The sequence below is a fragment of the Cydia strobilella genome, chromosome 6 (genome assembly GCF_947568885.1).
Source record: "Cydia strobilella chromosome 6, ilCydStro3.1, whole genome shotgun sequence".
Classification (NCBI taxonomy): Eukaryota; Metazoa; Arthropoda; class Insecta; order Lepidoptera; family Tortricidae; genus Cydia; species Cydia strobilella.
The window spans coordinates 17,525,832-17,543,065 of record NC_086046.1 but is presented as its reverse complement, the minus strand read 5'-3'; the positions used below and the strand labels follow the sequence as shown (position 1 = coordinate 17,543,065).

At 47.2% G+C, this 17,234-nt stretch overlaps 1 protein-coding gene across 1 annotated transcript in view; it reads right to left on the bottom strand.

The window, feature by feature from the left end:
- LOC134742335 (mucin-5AC-like) overlaps positions 1 to 17,234 on the bottom strand; it is a 28,967-nt gene that overhangs the window by 1,240 nt on the left and 10,493 nt on the right. Inside the window, exons 7-27 of the mRNA XM_063675385.1 lie at positions 15,954 to 16,133; positions 15,341 to 15,455; positions 14,690 to 14,897; positions 14,454 to 14,574; positions 14,111 to 14,265; positions 13,581 to 13,741; positions 13,399 to 13,536; positions 13,217 to 13,354; positions 13,035 to 13,172; positions 12,853 to 12,990; positions 12,671 to 12,808; positions 12,489 to 12,626; positions 12,307 to 12,444; positions 12,125 to 12,262; positions 11,943 to 12,080; positions 11,761 to 11,898; positions 11,579 to 11,716; positions 9,753 to 9,858; positions 2,914 to 3,087; positions 1,438 to 1,698; positions 503 to 642 (exon numbers count right to left, since the gene is read on the bottom strand). Coding sequence (XP_063531455.1) covers positions 503 to 642; positions 1,438 to 1,698; positions 2,914 to 3,087; positions 9,753 to 9,858; positions 11,579 to 11,716; positions 11,761 to 11,898; positions 11,943 to 12,080; positions 12,125 to 12,262; positions 12,307 to 12,444; positions 12,489 to 12,626; positions 12,671 to 12,808; positions 12,853 to 12,990; positions 13,035 to 13,172; positions 13,217 to 13,354; positions 13,399 to 13,536; positions 13,581 to 13,741; positions 14,111 to 14,265; positions 14,454 to 14,574; positions 14,690 to 14,897; positions 15,341 to 15,455; positions 15,954 to 16,133 — 3,139 coding nt within the window. The remainder of the gene's footprint in view (positions 1 to 502; positions 643 to 1,437; positions 1,699 to 2,913; positions 3,088 to 9,752; positions 9,859 to 11,578; positions 11,717 to 11,760; positions 11,899 to 11,942; positions 12,081 to 12,124; positions 12,263 to 12,306; positions 12,445 to 12,488; positions 12,627 to 12,670; positions 12,809 to 12,852; positions 12,991 to 13,034; positions 13,173 to 13,216; positions 13,355 to 13,398; positions 13,537 to 13,580; positions 13,742 to 14,110; positions 14,266 to 14,453; positions 14,575 to 14,689; positions 14,898 to 15,340; positions 15,456 to 15,953; positions 16,134 to 17,234) is intronic.

Genomic DNA, 17,234 nt, shown 5'->3' with positions numbered 1-17,234 from the left:
GCACATTCACCAACCCGCTGGGTAGACATTCTAAAGAAGGCCTGCCAGGAGAAGGCACACAGGCGCCTATTAGGAAGGGGGAAAATCTGCAAAATGGACCTCGGTGCACAAAACAACGACTTCATGTGATCGCGACCCCCCCTAAGTCATGAGGAAACGAGGAAGAAAGTCGCAAATATAACGGATATTTTTGCTAGTTATACACTACTTTTAGTGGTGATTGCGAGGAAAGTATACGTGAATATTACATGCGTATGTATTTAAACTTAAGTTTGGGACAAATAAATTAGTACTCGAGCCCGCTGCTGAGGCGACAACGCGAGGCTCCCGAACCGTGCCCGGAGGTTGAATGAAAAGTTAAGTTTTGGACTATATTGTTAAGTCAATAAAGGTAATTAGATGATTTTACATAAAAATAAAAGAATAAAAAGTCATTTTAAGCAAGCTACAGTTATACACAACTACCAGACTGATTTTAATACAAAAATAGGAAAGTACTCACATTGTAGTCGAGCATGGAGTCGACGTTAGTGACTATCTCCGTGGGAGACGCGACGCACGGCCAGCTGTAGTCGCTGGTCGCGGGCGAGGGTTCAGCGCGCTCAGGCGTGCCCGGCGGACTCAGGAAACATCCCACTGCCCCTGCATAACGTAACTTATCAGGTTAATATATCAGGTATACATTACCATAGATAAATAAGTAAGCATAGAGTGCTCACTCCATACATCAGTTTTGTTATCAAGACGACTATTACTTTCGTAATCGACATCTAACGTCAAGTAGCGGAATTATCAGTTCTGCTATTCGACAATAGATGTCGCAACGAACGGAAAGTCTAATGCTCAACAATTTTTAGCTAATAATATAACAGGGTTAACCGGAATTCTATTTTCAGATTCTTCTGATTCAGATTACAAATATTAGTTGTAAATTGTTGACCAATACACTTTTCATCATTCGCGACACACGTGACATCTAGGGTCGAGTAGCAGTACTGATAATTCCGCTACTTGACGCTAGATGTCAACTACGAAAGTAATAGTAGTTTTGGTAACAAAACTCATGTATGGAGTGGACACTCTATGCTTACTTATTTCTCTGTGATATTACATACGCAATATTTGAATAGTGGATTTAGATCCAGCGATCGCAAATGTTAAGTTTTTGCGCTCGGGTCTTAGATGCGAGTATGGATTTGCGGAAGCTGGAATGCATGAGTCTGCATGTTTTTGTACGTAGTAATTCCTAATGCCGGCTGTACACTCTCGGCGAGACACCCCGAGACAGACCGAGAACGAGAGTGTACATGATGCTCCCTTCTCGTCTCGTCTGGCGCTTCTCCGATTGGATCGGAGCGGTGCCGAGACTCTCGGCGAGAGGTCTCGGCCGAGAGTGTACAGCCGGCATAACACAGGTGTTTCTGCCGCAATAGTTACCGCAGGTCGGTCTCGAGTCAGCGACGCGCCGCAGCTGGAAGGGCGACGTGGCGGGGCGCGGCGGGCGGCGCGCGCGCTGTGCGGCGCGGCGCGTGACGCCGGCGGTGGCGGTGGCGGTGGCGGCGGCGGTGAGGCCGCCCGCCCCCGCGCTCGGGCTCCGCGCGGGACCGGCGCCGCGCAAGTGCGCCCAGTTGCGCTTCGTCGACGTGTCTGACGTGGGGATGGGGATGGGGTCGGTGAATTCGGACGTTGGTTTTGGACCTGAAAAAGGAATCGTTATTACAATCTAGTACATTCTAATTTTTTTTTTTCTCTACTCGTCGACCGTAATGGTTGAATTAAGATTTCGTATACCAAACTGTAATTGGGTACTTTTCATGTATGGGCTCCCGACTTAACTATAAAATTCATTTCGATACGGTTTAGTCAACTATAATGAAATTGACCAATCACAGCTCGCCAAAATCGAGGAAAAGACTGTCTAAAAATTGAATTTAGCGCGGAGCAAGTACCAGGGCCTCATGAGTCACGAGAAGGTGTCGTTGACCAGCCATCCGGGCCGCTGCGGCCGGGCGCGTGCGATTATGAGAGCATCGCGGTTGCTCGCGTATCTTAGTTGAATACTTTTGGTTTTTTACCTAAGTACATACATATTATATTTATTTTTGTTGACTCGTAGAAAAAGTATTGTATACAATAGTGATATAATCAAGCTTTTCAATCTCGTACCTGACTTAAACATGGCACTCGACTGAAAAGCTCTCCATTATATCACGATTGTATAAAATACTATTGTACTCGTGACACTCGTGACATCCTGGCGACAGGATTCTGATGTCCGAGCTGGGGCCGTAGTACACACAACTCCAGGGACCGGCCCGCTATCCCTTATCCGGGTTTTATAAGAGTAAGCTTAACTCACCATACCCTTTGCCAGTTCTTCATTTTGCTTTTAAAAACCCTTATATTTGTATACACACATTTGTGTAATCGGTAGCCCAAATACCCTTACAAAACCCTTATCATCCGCTCACCAACACCTTGCATATTGCTTATAAGGGTTAGCCTTATAAAGGGCTTTCCTTTTAGCATATAAGCGTGCTAATTTAAGTCGTCTACGTTGTTCATAAAGCACACATTACTTCGAATCCGAGCGATCGTCCGCGGCGACGGCAGCGTTCTTTGACTAGGCACGTATTTTCTTTCCTTTTCATACACTAGCGTAGATATATACTAATCCTGTCTCTTTCACGCAAAGGGAAACCTTTATAAAAAGCGCTTAAAGATAAGGGTAACCCTTATTAAGGGCTAGCCTTATTTTTGGTTAGCTTTTCGATAAGGGTTAGTCAAAGGTAGGGGTATGAATGGGCTTGCAGATCAAAAGGGAAAGTCTTTCAATGTGTTAGCCGTGTTTAAGGGATGCGTATTGAAAGGGTTTTATCGCGGAAAGGGTTGTCCGGTCCCTGCACAACTCACTGTGTTTAGACTTGGTCAGGCCGTTCATCCGCATCAGGTTGAGGAGCAGCATGTCCGTGGCCTGGTCGTCCTGGCGCGCCTCGGGCACGCCGTGCACGGCGCACAGGAGTCTGCTGATGATGTCGGAGCTGGCCGCGGTCGGCAGCGCGCAGGCGCCTTCGATATCGTTCTCACCTGTACAGATACGACGAAATACATACAGAACGACGAGATACGAGAATTACATATAGAAAAACCAGTATAACTAATAGGGTATTACACTGTAATCCTGTATTTAAACCAGATAATTATTTAAAAAAACGTAAATAGCAGTTATTTTTAAACATAAAAAGTAGGTGAGTTGATCGCGACGTCATTGTGTATTATTTAGGACATAATATTTTTTATAGATCCTGCAAAAGTTTAAAATTAATATCAATATTCAGCATTCGAAAAAAAATCAAATTCACCCACGGTTTCAAAATACATAAATTTCATATACATACAAGTAATAATAATTAATTGTAATTAATTGTATACATGTTTATATTACTTAAACTAGTACTTTAAAAAAATGTTTCGTGTAACAATCTGTTAATTAAGGAAGAGCAGTGTTGCCCAACACAGGCAAATTTTGCTTACCGGGCAGCACTATCCCCTACTTATAGACACCTGTATATTTTACGAAAATAAATAAATCTTAAATCTATATAATTTTGTAAGAAAACTATACAAGCCTAACTTAAGAAACAAATTTAAATAAAGGAAATAATCGAATCAACATAATAAGTACAGTCCCCTGCAATAATATGTTATACAACGAAGGCCACAAAAATATCTGACACGGTTTTATTTGTAGCGCAATAAGAGCATGTCAGTGTCACGTATCAGGTACAGGTTGTACATAAAAGTATGAAATAAATTAGAAACCATTGTATGATACTCACTCACTATAGCAACGTAGGTACTTTAAGCATAGCAAATAAAATAAAACTAGTATGATATTATTATTGTATTTATAACATTAACAGTATTTTTCCCCACTTGGAAATAACAACTAATTATTTACTATTAAACATATATCATCGCTTTAATTCTATGGCATCGTCGGATAGTCTGATATATTTGTTGGGATTATTTATCAAAACATATAATCAACTTTAACAGTATTAGCTTGTAAATCTTGTTATAAGCTTAAGCAATGATAAATGATAGTCAATATTTCACCTTGCCGTGTAAAGCCAAAGGTTTAAAATAGTTCGCCATTCATCAGCGCGTGAAATTATAACATTTTATGGGAATCTCGGAGGAATTTTTTTGAATTATAAAAATACAAAAACATTAATATTAACACAGCTTGTTAGGTGTTCACCATTCATTATAGCTCTTTAATACAATAAGTCGTTCGAAACTAGTATCGAACTTCAATCGAAATTATTCAATACACAGTTTTTTAACTAAAATAATTTAACTTTGTTAGCGCCACTTGCACCATCCCACTAAACCGCGGTTAATCGGTTAAACCTGGAGTTCCAAGGTTACCAATACAATATGACAATGGGTTAACGGTTCGCCCACTTAACCCCGGGTTAGTGGGATGGTGCAGTGGGTCTAATAAGTAATCGATATTAAAAATCATATCATAACATAACAGCGACCTCCTCTTTACCTTTGCTTGCTAAAACAATTGTTGAATCGAATTTAGATGTTAAAATGTATAATCAGTTTTCAATTGCCAGATAATATTGATCGGACTAAGGACCAGTTGCACCAATCACAATTAGCGAACTGATCAAACTCGAGTAACTATGATATTTTCCATACAATAAAATTGAGCGAACGCTTCAACGGTGACAGATGGTAATGGGCAACCGACCCGACAATAGTTAATTATAAGTACGCGTATTTCTCTGGCGTTTCATGTTTACCAAACCTCTGCATCCCAATTCACGCTAGTCACCTCACCACTCGACCGCATATTCTTATATAACTCCAGGCTAGGCATTCAGCGCGATGGTTAAATAACCCGATGTTAGTATGAAACTATCGATCTCTACGCAAACGTTTTTATCCACTGCCGAGGCTTGGCAATCGTGTGGCTTCGGGATGTGATTTAACCCCTCAACTCCAGCACTTCCAAATGTATAGACCTCTAACTCCCAGGCGTTTCTGATGTTTCAAATATCCCTAACGATATTATAAGTGCGAAATTAACTCTCTGTCAAGAAAAAAATTATTCGCGCTTAAAATGCTAAACCACTTTAAATAAAATTTGGTATGGATATAGTTTGAGTCCAAGGAAAAAAAAAGGTTAGTTTTTATCCCGGAAATCATTCTTTAAGGGGTTGAAAATGAGGGTGGAACTTCCTATAATAGTGATATGAAAGTAATGATTCTACGCAGACAAAGTCGCGGGCGCTAGATTACTATGAATTCGCGTGCCCCCCACCGTCACGATATCGGACTGTGACGGCGGGAATCTGTCTTTGATTTAGCGCTGGTGGGAGCTGAGGGGTTCCCTCGTGTCTATTGGTCTAATTGGTCTTGTTGCGGGCGCTGGCGGCGCGCCGAGTAGGGCTGCGCGCGGCGGCGGTGGCGGTAGGCGCAGTACGCGCGGCGCGGCTGCTCCGCGCACCAGCTGCACGACGTGCCCGTGCCCGTGCCCGACGACACGTCTGGGAGGGGAGGGGAGGAAGGAAGGTTAGGGTTAAGGACGCAACAAACAATGACTCCACCGGTTACTCCCCTCCGCGCTCCGCCAGGCGTGGAAAAAAATTATGGGCCCTAGAGGGAAAGTCCCTTAAAACCTTAAGTTAGCTCATTTTACTTAAAGGAAACATTCTTTTTTACTTTTAAAATGAAACAAAACTGCATTCAAAGATTTTTTAAATACGCTTGTCTCGCCCGGGAATCGAACTAGGGTTTGCTCCCGGTACTGAGTTTGTATGGGAGAACCGGGAATTCCCGGGAAAGCAAACCCTAAATCGAACCGACTAAAGGCTGGCGTCCACTAGGCTGGCCGAGGCGAATCGCAATAATTCGCCTTTTATACATTTACTATAAAACTGCGTCTATTGACGAAGAGCCGCGGCGCGTCGAATCGAATTTACCATTCATAGTAAATGTATAGAAGGCGAATAATTGCGATTCGATTCGATTCGCCTCGGCGAGTCTAGTGGACGCCAGCCTTAAGAATTACTAGTCGATACAGTTAATTAAGTAAAATGAGCTAACTTAAGGTTTAAAGGCACTTTCCCTCCAGGGCCCATTGATTTTTTTCAACCTGTAGATAGTATAGTCGCGACGCGCTTAAGACGAAAGGGGACGACGTCACGTGGCCACTTTCCATACAAACGCAGCCTCCATAAACCTTTCTGGATATTAACCTTTTCGCCGCCACGTCAATGACGTAATAAAGTGTCATCAACGCCATGTCAAAAATTGCACGTAAACAAACCGTATAACATATCAAGTCGTGACGCGTGGGACACGAAATGTACTGACTTTATATCAAGTCAATGGCGGCGAAGAGGTTAACATCATAGAAAATATGTTTACGCAAGCTCGTTGCACTACAGACCCACGTGTGTCCCATTCACGACAATTCTGACGAACATGCTCCGTTTTCGAGAGTTGTTTATAAATAATTCTATCAGTGATGAATTGTTCAAAAATAATTCTATCAAAGGGTCACTGCGTGTGTCAATCTCAGAATGTCTCGATAGCCCCGCCGGATCACCCGATGTTTTGCTTTAGAGCCATAAGCTGAATGGGTATATATTAAAATGAGGAAATTTAACGAAAAGTCGGGTTACGTGATATATGTAGTTAGAAGTATTAGAACAAATTAAATTATTTACAGAAAATACTTTTATTTGTTTTTATTTTAAATAAAAACACTACTATATAAATTATAAACTGAAATAAATGTCATATGTAGTTTAGTTTTCTTAAGAAAAAACTACATTTATTTATCTAAAAAAAAAAAAAACTGTAATCACATCGCTGCCTGGATTGACAGCCTTTATAGCCCGTACAATATTACCTGGCAAATTCCGGCTTATATGTAAACAATGATGTATTTCAAAAATAAATAAATCTGATGAATTAAGCCTATCATAATAGAACGACATTTAAACTTATAGTGGAGCATACGCGATGAGCGAAGTGAGGAACCGGGAGATTCATTTGAGTTATTGTTGCTTTGTGGTTACAGATTGGACAACGATGAGGGTTTTAAATCTTTCGGATTACAAATGGGAAAGTTCTAATTATGAGCTAAGATGTGCCATTTTCAACCAAAAGGGTTCATACCGAAACCAGGTAAAGGCGACTACTCGGATCCTAAATCGTTTAGGCCCATTAGCCTGACCTCCTTCATGCTGAAAACCTTGGAGAGGTTGTGCGACAGGTATCTGAGGGAGAGGGTGCTAAGTAATGTGCCCCTACATCCCAACCAACATGCCTACAGCCCTGGCAAATCTACAGAGTCGGCACTTCATGCAGTGGTAAGCAAAATCGAGGTGGCGATCAAAAGCAGGTCCATGTGCTTAGGAACCTTTATTGATATAGAGGGAGCTTTCGACAGGACCAGGTTCAGCAGCATAACAGCAGCACTGGTAAGGCACGGTGCGAATGCAGTTATGACCAAATGGATAAACAACATGTTGAGCCAGAGAGTCATCAAACTCGGGACAGGTGAGACACAACAGGCACTAGTGGCAAAGGGATGCCCCCAAGGCGGAGTCCTATCACCACTTCTATGGAACCTAGTGGTGAACGACCTGATCACTACACTAAACAACAATCACTACTACACGATCGGCTATGCCGACGACATAGTGATACTAACGAGCGGCAATCATTCAGGTACGGTGTGCGAGGTTACCCGCTCTGCACTAGCCATCGTGGAGCGCTGGTGCATTAACAACGAACTCACAGTCAACCCACGCAAGACGGAGCTGGTTATGTTCACCAACAAACGCAATTTGGGAAATTACCGCCTTCCCAAACTGTTCAATACAGAACTCCAACTATCTGCAGAGGTAAGGTATTTAGGGGTAATACTCGACAGCAAACTAAATTGGAGCAATCACTTAAACAGCAAAATTGACAAAGCTACAATCGCATTCTGGCAATGTCGTAGAATGGTTGGTAAAACCTGGGGACTAACTCCCAGGATAATTCTATGGCTCTACCAGGCAATCATACGACCAATAATAAGCTACGGCGCGATAGTATGGTGGCCACGCACCAAACTATCCACAGTGGAAGCTAGACTACAACGACTCCAGAGGCTGGCCTGTATGGCGGCCACGGGCTGCATGAGAACAACACCAACTGCGGCCCTGGAAGCCCTACTGGGCCTGCCGCCGCTGCACCTCTTTATACAACAGGAAGCGCTAGCTGCGGCGGTACGTCTCAAAAAATCTAATCTCTGGAGACCGCCTAGGGTGCCACACACCGAGATCCTCTACGAGGCCATAGGTAAGGAACCGCTAATTGAGGCGGTGACTGACAGGATACCCAGGCAATTCGTCTTCGACAAAAAGTACAAAATACAATTACACGAAGAACCCCATGAAGGACTCAACCCAAGGGAGCTGAGAATCTTCACGGATGGATCAAAGACAAGGTCAGGCACTGGCGCTGGGGCATTCTCAGAGGACCTAAACATACACATCTCGACACCACTTGGTGCACATAACACAGTCTTCCAGGCAGAATGTATGGGCATCATAATGGCAGCACACGCAATCGTCTCAAGGAAAGTACTGGACTACCCCATCCGCATACTCTCCGATAGTCGGTCGGTATTACAAGCCCTGCAAAGTTATACTTTGACCTCAGGGCTAATCTACGAATGCCACAAAGCTCTATCAGAGGTATGTACCACCAATAGCGTAACTCTGCAGTGGATTAAAGGACACAGCAACTCGCGAGGTAACGATGCAGCCGACATATTAGCAAGAGGAGGCTCGGAACTGAAGGTGGCAGGACCGGAGCCAATCCTACCTCTGCCATATGCCTGGCTCCGGAACATGCTGCGACACAACACCAAGGTAAAACACCAACAGTATTGGACTAACCTAGGTACCTGCAGACAGGCGAAGGAAGCCCTCCCGACGATCAACCCAGGTCTGTCACGGAGGCTGCGACTGCTGAAGAGGCCACAACTCCGGCTACTAACTGGAGCCATAACTGGCCACGCCTCACTAAACAAACACTTACTAACCATGCGTGTTACAGATAGCCCCCTTTGCAGGGCATGCATGGAGGCAGAAGAGACAGCCGCCCACGTCATCCTCGAATGTCCAGGGGTGGCAGAATACCGGGCACAATACCTCGGTTCGCCGGGGTCTCTCCCAGAAGTCGTCGGCAACATCAAGGGTCTGCTAGGCTTCTTGGAGGAGTTGGGTTGGCAGGAGTAGTGCCGGCAACCCATCACGCAAAATAGGCGCATCGTAAGACGTCGAGTTGCGGAAACCTAGCCCGCGAACACCTATAACCTATAACCTATAAGGGTACTTATTGTCGGTTGTCAATAAGGCGCTATTTCCATATAGCTTCAATTTGAAATCAACCTTATCGACAACCGACAATGTGGTACCTTTTGGTTGAAAATGGCACAAATATACATAATCACGTTTTAAGATAGAAACAGAATCGGGAACGGAATACATACAAACCTGAAATTAACTAAAGAGGTGTTAAAATACTCTTCTTCGGCGCGTCATCATGAACCTTGTCGCAATGCACGAAGGTTGATATTGGGCTGCAGCTGCGCGCGTCAGTTGACGTCTTCGGCCGTCAAAGGGTCAACTAGTGAGCTGTTAAAATACTCTTAAAGCTATTCTTACCCGACATAGTTTCCTCGTCGACGTCGTTCTCTTCGTTGGAGTTGTCGTCGGCGTGACATGGATTATTTTCATCCGTGAACACTTCCAGTTCGCTGAACATCAGGTCCTAAGGAAAATATATGCAGAATAATTAGTACATATCCCTAATCCCTAATATTGATTCATCAAGGTTTTCGCATTAACCGGCTAACAAAATTTAGCGTCCAAAGAACAAGAACGAATTGAAAAATGTGTAGGTACGTGTTTATAAATATTTAAACTGAAATCGACTATGTATTTGGTGATGTTGTCTGTAGGATAATAGCTACTGCAGTAAAACAAATACTTCTGCACAACACGTATAATTTGTTAAGCACTTCACTAAATTTAACATAAAACACCAAAAAAAATCTACACATGGAATTTAAAAATTATTATAACCAATACAAATTATTTTTCTGACTGTCCGCTTTCCGCACTGGCGTGAACTGTTGTACGTGCGAAAGATAACGGCGTATAAATTTAGCTGTAGAAGGAAAGAAATGGATTAATCAGATGGAGATTATGGACGATAATGGCTGTTTCAACGGGTGATAGGTGCCTAAATTTAATGCCGAATATTAGTTTCGCCTGACAATTAGGGGCAATTAGAATTTTGAAAATGCCGTAAAGAAATGCGGAATACGGATAACAGCGGCTTTACAGAATTAAAAGAAATATGGCACAATAAATAACAATGAACAATTATAGGGTTATTAAACGGGAACCGATCCCATAACGTTAAAAAAATATTCAAGCTCCCCGTAGATGATGACAATTTGCTAGTTCCTTTCCAAAGAAAACGTTCGGCCAACCAACGCTGTACCGTGACCTATCGAACCACGCAGTATGCGGGCTCGTGTCCTCCGTGGGTCTGATACCTGACCGCCGGTCGACGACCATCCACTGCCGACTGCCCGTCGGCGGCTATGCCTTGTCGTTGATACTGCCACCACGTACCACCGGAGCACTGCTCGACGGTGGCCTTAAAAGGGTACTGGTGCAGGCAACTACGGCCAACAAGGCCGCGGAACGACGGGAAGAAAAGCGCACTCCAAGTTATTATTGGCAACTTCCGAAGAAAACGTTCCTCTCGATTAAAGGTTTACTTGACGGAAACAAGGAAAAAATTTAAAAAATATTCGCGGACCACAAACAGACCTTTCCACGTCAATCTCAAAATCTATCTCAAGTCCTCCGAAGAAAACAAATTTCTTCTTTCCGAATCAGAATTGAAATTCAAAATTCAACGCAATTGTAACCTGCCTACATCGAAAATATCTCAGTCCAAAAAAGGTTCCATGTGTTTTGATAAAGCGCCATCTAAGAGAATTCCGCGCTAACGATAACCCACTAGCCCTCACATAACAAACAACAAAAAAAAACCGAAGAAATACGCAAACTACGTTGATATGGAAGAAGTTCCAAAAACCACCGATAGATGGCAAAAAAATAAATATGTAGCGAACGCTACACTACTCGGTATATAGGTAAGAGTCAGGAATTCAACTGACGGTTTGATTGAAAGACTTAGGTACCACAGAATAATTAAGGCAGCGGTCTTAATGCCAGCGGGCACCCAACACTCGCGCCGCCCGCTCCGAGCAACTTGATCTAAATGTATAGACTTGAATGAACCTGTTTTAAACGAAGCTGCTCGCTCGCCGTCCCGTGGCCCGCAGGCGTCGGTCTAATAGTACTCAAGTAAAGAAGAATCTTTTGGTAAATGTTGACACGGCCGACGTATGTGGCACTGTCAATCACGGAGGACGAGTACAAGTTAGGCCAAGTACACATGTGGTACTGACCCCCGCGTCGCTGCTGGACTCGGAGGCGAGCGGCGGAGCGGGCTCGCGCGGCTCGGGCGCCGGCTCCGGGCCCGCGCACGCGTGCAGCTCGGGCGAGGACATGGACGCGCACAGCGCCGCCTCCGTGTGTGGCACTGTCTATCACGGAGGCCGAGTACACGGTATACACATGTGGTACTGACCCCCGCGTCGCTGCTGGACTCGGAGGCGAGCGGCGGAGCGGGCTCGCGCGGCTCGGGCGCCGGCTCCGGGCCCGCGCACGCGTGCAGCTCGGGCGAGGACATGGACGCGCACAGCGCCGCCTCCGTGTGTGGCACTGTCTATCACGGAGGCCGAGTACACGGTATACACATGTGGTACTGACCCCCGCGTCGCTGCTGGACTCGGAGGCGAGCGGCGGAGCGGGCTCGCGCGGCTCGGGCGCCGGCTCCGGGCCCGCGCACGCGTGCAGCTCGGGCGAGGACATGGACGCGCACAGCGCCGCCTCCGTGTGTGGCACTGTCTATCACGGAGGCCGAGTACACGGTATACACATGTGGTACTGACCCCCGCGTCGCTGCTGGACTCGGAGGCGAGCGGCGGAGCGGGCTCGCGCGGCTCGGGCGCCGGCTCCGGGCCCGCGCACGCGTGCAGCTCGGGCGAGGACATGGACGCGCACAGCGCCGCCTCCGTGTGTGGCACTGTCTATCACGGAGGCCGAGTACACGGTATACACATGTGGTACTGACCCCCGCGTCGCTGCTGGACTCGGAGGCGAGCGGCGGAGCGGGCTCGCGCGGCTCGGGCGCCGGCTCCGGGCCCGCGCACGCGTGCAGCTCGGGCGAGGACATGGACGCGCACAGCGCCGCCTCCGTGTGTGGCACTGTCTATCACGGAGGCCGAGTACACGGTATACACATGTGGTACTGACCCCCGCGTCGCTGCTGGACTCGGAGGCGAGCGGCGGAGCGGGCTCGCGCGGCTCGGGCGCCGGCTCCGGGCCCGCGCACGCGTGCAGCTCGGGCGAGGACATGGACGCGCACAGCGCCGCCTCCGTGTGTGGCACTGTCTATCACGGAGGCCGAGTACACGGTATACACATGTGGTACTGACCCCCGCGTCGCTGCTGGACTCGGAGGCGAGCGGCGGAGCGGGCTCGCGCGGCTCGGGCGCCGGCTCCGGGCCCGCGCACGCGTGCAGCTCGGGCGAGGACATGGACGCGCACAGCGCCGCCTCCGTGTGTGGCACTGTCTATCACGGAGGCCGAGTACACGGTATACACATGTGGTACTGACCCCCGCGTCGCTGCTGGACTCGGAGGCGAGCGGCGGAGCGGGCTCGCGCGGCTCGGGCGCCGGCTCCGGGCCCGCGCACGCGTGCAGCTCGGGCGAGGACATGGACGCGCACAGCGCCGCCTCCGTGTGTGGCACTGTCTATCACGGAGGCCGAGTACACGGTATACACATGTGGTACTGACCCCCGCGTCGCTGCTGGACTCGGAGGCGAGCGGCGGAGCGGGCTCGCGCGGCTCGGGCGCCGGCTCCGGGCCCGCGCACGCGTGCAGCTCGGGCGAGGACATGGACGCGCACAGCGCCGCCTCCGTGTGTGGCACTGTCTATCACGGAGGCCGAGTACACGGTATACACATGTGGTACTGACCCCCGCGTCGCTGCTGGACTCGGAGGCGAGCGGCGGAGCGGGCTCGCGCGGCTCGGGCGCCGGCTCCGGGCCCGCGCACGCGTGCAGCTCGGGCGAGGACATGGACGCGCACAGCGCCGCCTCCGTGTGTGGCACTGTCTATCACGGAGGCCGAGTACACGGTATACACATGTGGTACTGACCCCCGCGTCGCTGCTGGACTCGGAGGCGAGCGGCGGAGCGGGCTCGCGCGGCTCGGGCGCCGGCTCCGGGCCCGCGCACGCGTGCAGCTCGGGCGAGGACATGGACGCGCACAGCGCCGCCTCCGTGTGTGGCACTGTCTATCACGGAGGCCGAGTACACGGTATACACATGTGGTACTGACCCCCGCGTCGCTGCTGGACTCGGAGGCGAGCGGCGGAGCGGGCTCGCGCGGCTCGGGCGCCGGCTCCGGGCCCGCGCACGCGTGCAGCTCGGGCGAGGACATGGACGCGCACAGCGCCGCCTCCGTGTGGGGGGCTTCGGACACCGGCACTGACGCCACTGCTGTAATTAAACGCTGATTAATAGATACCTTTTTTTTACATTTTTTTATTTAGCTTCCCTGCGTAAATTTGTTTCTTTGTATTGATTCAAATCTTGTAATTTAAATTTGAACCTCTTGTATAATGTATATCAAATCCAGTTGAAATTTGGAGTACTTCCGTAATACCGAAGATAATTCAATAATATGCTAACATGGAGCTGGTTATCTCGATGAGTTTTAGTTGCCAGCTGAAAGTACAGTCAGCGACAATAGCTTGTATCAAAAGTAATTGTTTTGTCAAAAAACTTATTTTAGATTAGGCGGTTGTAAAACGTTTTGGCTCGTGGTCCCTACTGTCAGTTTGTATTTGTAGTGAGCGGGATACCCACTGGCGAGCTCGTCCTTGCTGGGCTGGTGCTGGCGCGGCAGCTTGCTGGGCACCCGCGAGGGCGCCCGCGGTGGCGCGGCGGCGCTCAGCAGCGTGTGCAGGCTCACCAGCGCCATGCTGTCCGCGCCGCCGTTGCAGCCGAGGGAATTCACCGACCTGGACCAACAAACACTCACTACAATAAATAAACCTGAACGCTTCCTCAGAAGAACTTGTCTAACTTTTTAATTAACAATTACTGACATTCAATTTTGAAAAAAAAAGAATATGCCATTTCTATCCGACACGTCGTAGTTGCCAGAGTCTAAGTACCGGCGACAGGGATCCTGACAAAAGTACAATACCTGGAAGTGGACGGCAAGTTGACGGGCAGGTGGCGGTCGCCGTAGTCGCCGTAGCCGCACACGCCGGCGGACGACACGTCGTTGTTGCGGGACTCTTCAAACAGTACCGGCGTCAAGGATCCTGATAGATAATTTGAGGATTAATTTCGCTGACACCCAACTTCCTCACAATCTTTGCTTATCTTTTCCGAAAAATAAATCGGGGCCGCGGTCACGGATGCTTGTTGTCAACCAACCTGGGCTCATGAGCCGCTGGCCACTGACAGTCGCGTGCGGCGAGTATTTCCATTGTCCAGCGAACAACAACGCGTCGCTGACGGCGTTGCCGTCGACGGGCTTATTTTGCGCCGGGTTGTCAGTGTCGGAGGCCTGCGACGCTGGAGTAGCGCTTGTCGGTGCGCGGGTGGCCGCCATTGAGTTGCGGGACATTTCGAGCGACAGGCGCTGGAAGAAAAACAATTGGTAAACATTGGAATGTAGAACACTTCATAAGGCGTTTTTCTTCTTTCATGTCGAGGTTTGTTAGAAAATGAATCCCTGGAAAGCAGCGGAAGGCCTGGATGACAGTTGACGTGTGTCATGTTCTATTAAAATACTGCTGTTTTCCCATACAATGTGACGCTGTACAAATTGCAGGACCCTTGTCACACTCCTTGTATTTTCTCTAACATCGATAATTATAATAAAATGGATTATTAAATCTTTTTTTCTTCTTTCTAATCTTAACAGCGCTTAACAGTTATTGATGATTCTGTTTAGGAAAAAATGCAAAGAGGGTCCATTGTTTTGGACGTTTTCGAATTAAGAGTAAGAGTGTAATTATCCAGGTGTAATTACTAAGAGTCTAAAAATTCACACCACGAATTTATAATGAAACGAGAACGCACCTCTTTGAGATCGTTAATTTGTAGGATATGCTGGCTGCGCATATTGATGAGCTGGTTGATGTACCACTGCTGGTCGCGGCAACGCTGATAGAATGTGGGTGGCCGCACTTGGAACCTGTCAATTACTTATAGTCTTGTACTAATAGTCGATTCGTACTAATAGTGTGCAAGTTGCAAAAGTAAAAAAGTTGGTAATCGTCTTAGGAACTTTTACAAAATTTATCAAGAGTTAAATAAACAAATTTCCCATTTTGAAAAGTTCGCCAAAGAAAATGTTGAAATATGTCTAAAATCATTTAATTGGATTTTTTATAGCATGGTAAATACGCAACCTAACGTGCCATCTTCTTCCACTTACTCAAAGTCCCTACCTACCACTCGCACACGATGTTGTAAGGGACATTTGAGTAATATACCTAAGTAAGTACACATGTAAGTATGTATTACGAGTAGATTGAGGTATGTCAGTATTAAGGGTATCGGTGTCCGGGTTGAGGTATCCCTCGCTGCATGTCTAGTCGGAAGAACCCAACTCTCGCCAACTTCGAAATCGGACAACTCGCATGCAACTTTCTTCGATACGATACTAGAGTAAGTAATTCGTAATACATACCTCAGTATAAGGGTATCTGTGTCCGGGTTGAGGTATCCCTCGCTAGCCAGTAGGTCCAGTCGGAAGAACCGGTTGTAACCCCAGCACTCGCCGACTTCGAAGTCGGACGCGAACTCTCGGACGATGTTCTTGGACGGGTCGCGGGAGACTTGGTGGAGCATCTCCACTCGGTACTCGTATCTGCGAACGAATTTAAAATTTATTCATGGCTCCAGTAAAATATTAATACCATGGAATGGAGTGGTAACGCCAGATACGTACGATCTTGACATTGCCATCCGGGTTCACCTTCAAACGCTGGCATAGTCTGTTGTCGTCCAGAGTCGCACAGTACCATGCCACCGATACAGACTCCAAAAGTCTGCTAGAACTCACTTGGAGGTCTTTAGAACACAGATATGTAGTTCCCTCGTACAATTTCCATCCAAGTACATGGTCAGACAACAACATAGCTCACTTGAGGCGCGAAGTACGATACTACAGCATATTTCTAAAGGACCGTGGGCAATTTTGTATGGAGCCTGGTCCGAAAACCAACAGAGATGAGAATTAGGTCATTGGATAGGTATTTCTATGTACTCCATTTCGTTCTATGGGCACTGAGCGGAATTTCATTGTAGAACTGAGATATTGGTATTTTAGTTACAAATGTTGTCATCCTTGTATTGTATTGTATTGTATTGTATTGTAGTTGATGTTGAGGTTTGATAGGTTTCCTCGAGGAGCTGGGCTGGCAGGACTAGCCCACCCCCATGTCACGCAAAATAGGCGCCAGTCGTCGAGTTGCGGAAAATCGCCCGAACTACAATCCAATACAATACAATGTACGGAACCCTTGGAACGCGAGTCTGACTCGCACTTGGCCGGTTTTTTTTTATTCTGACTTCTAGGCCAGATTATTTGTTTTTAATTTTAGGTGTTTGCCGTTGCTGTCTGAGAAAAATATTGTGTGCAATGGTACATAATTAGGTCTTAAAATTGTCATCCTTATTACCTGGGCAATAGAGTACAAAGAAGGAAACGAATTGCTGCAGGGCAGATGTTCGCGCACCGCCGGCCGTGCGCGGCAAATGGTTTCACCGGTCGAAGGAATCAGTAGGTATAATATACTGCGCATATTATGCGCACGCATAGATTAAAACTTGATTATTTCAGTTCTGCAATGGAATTCAACTTGGTGTCAATATATAATGAAATATAATAGATAAAAAGTCCTACCAATGAGAACTCTCAACTCTGTTGGTTTTTTGGACCATTTTGACGCATAGTCCTTTCTAAAGT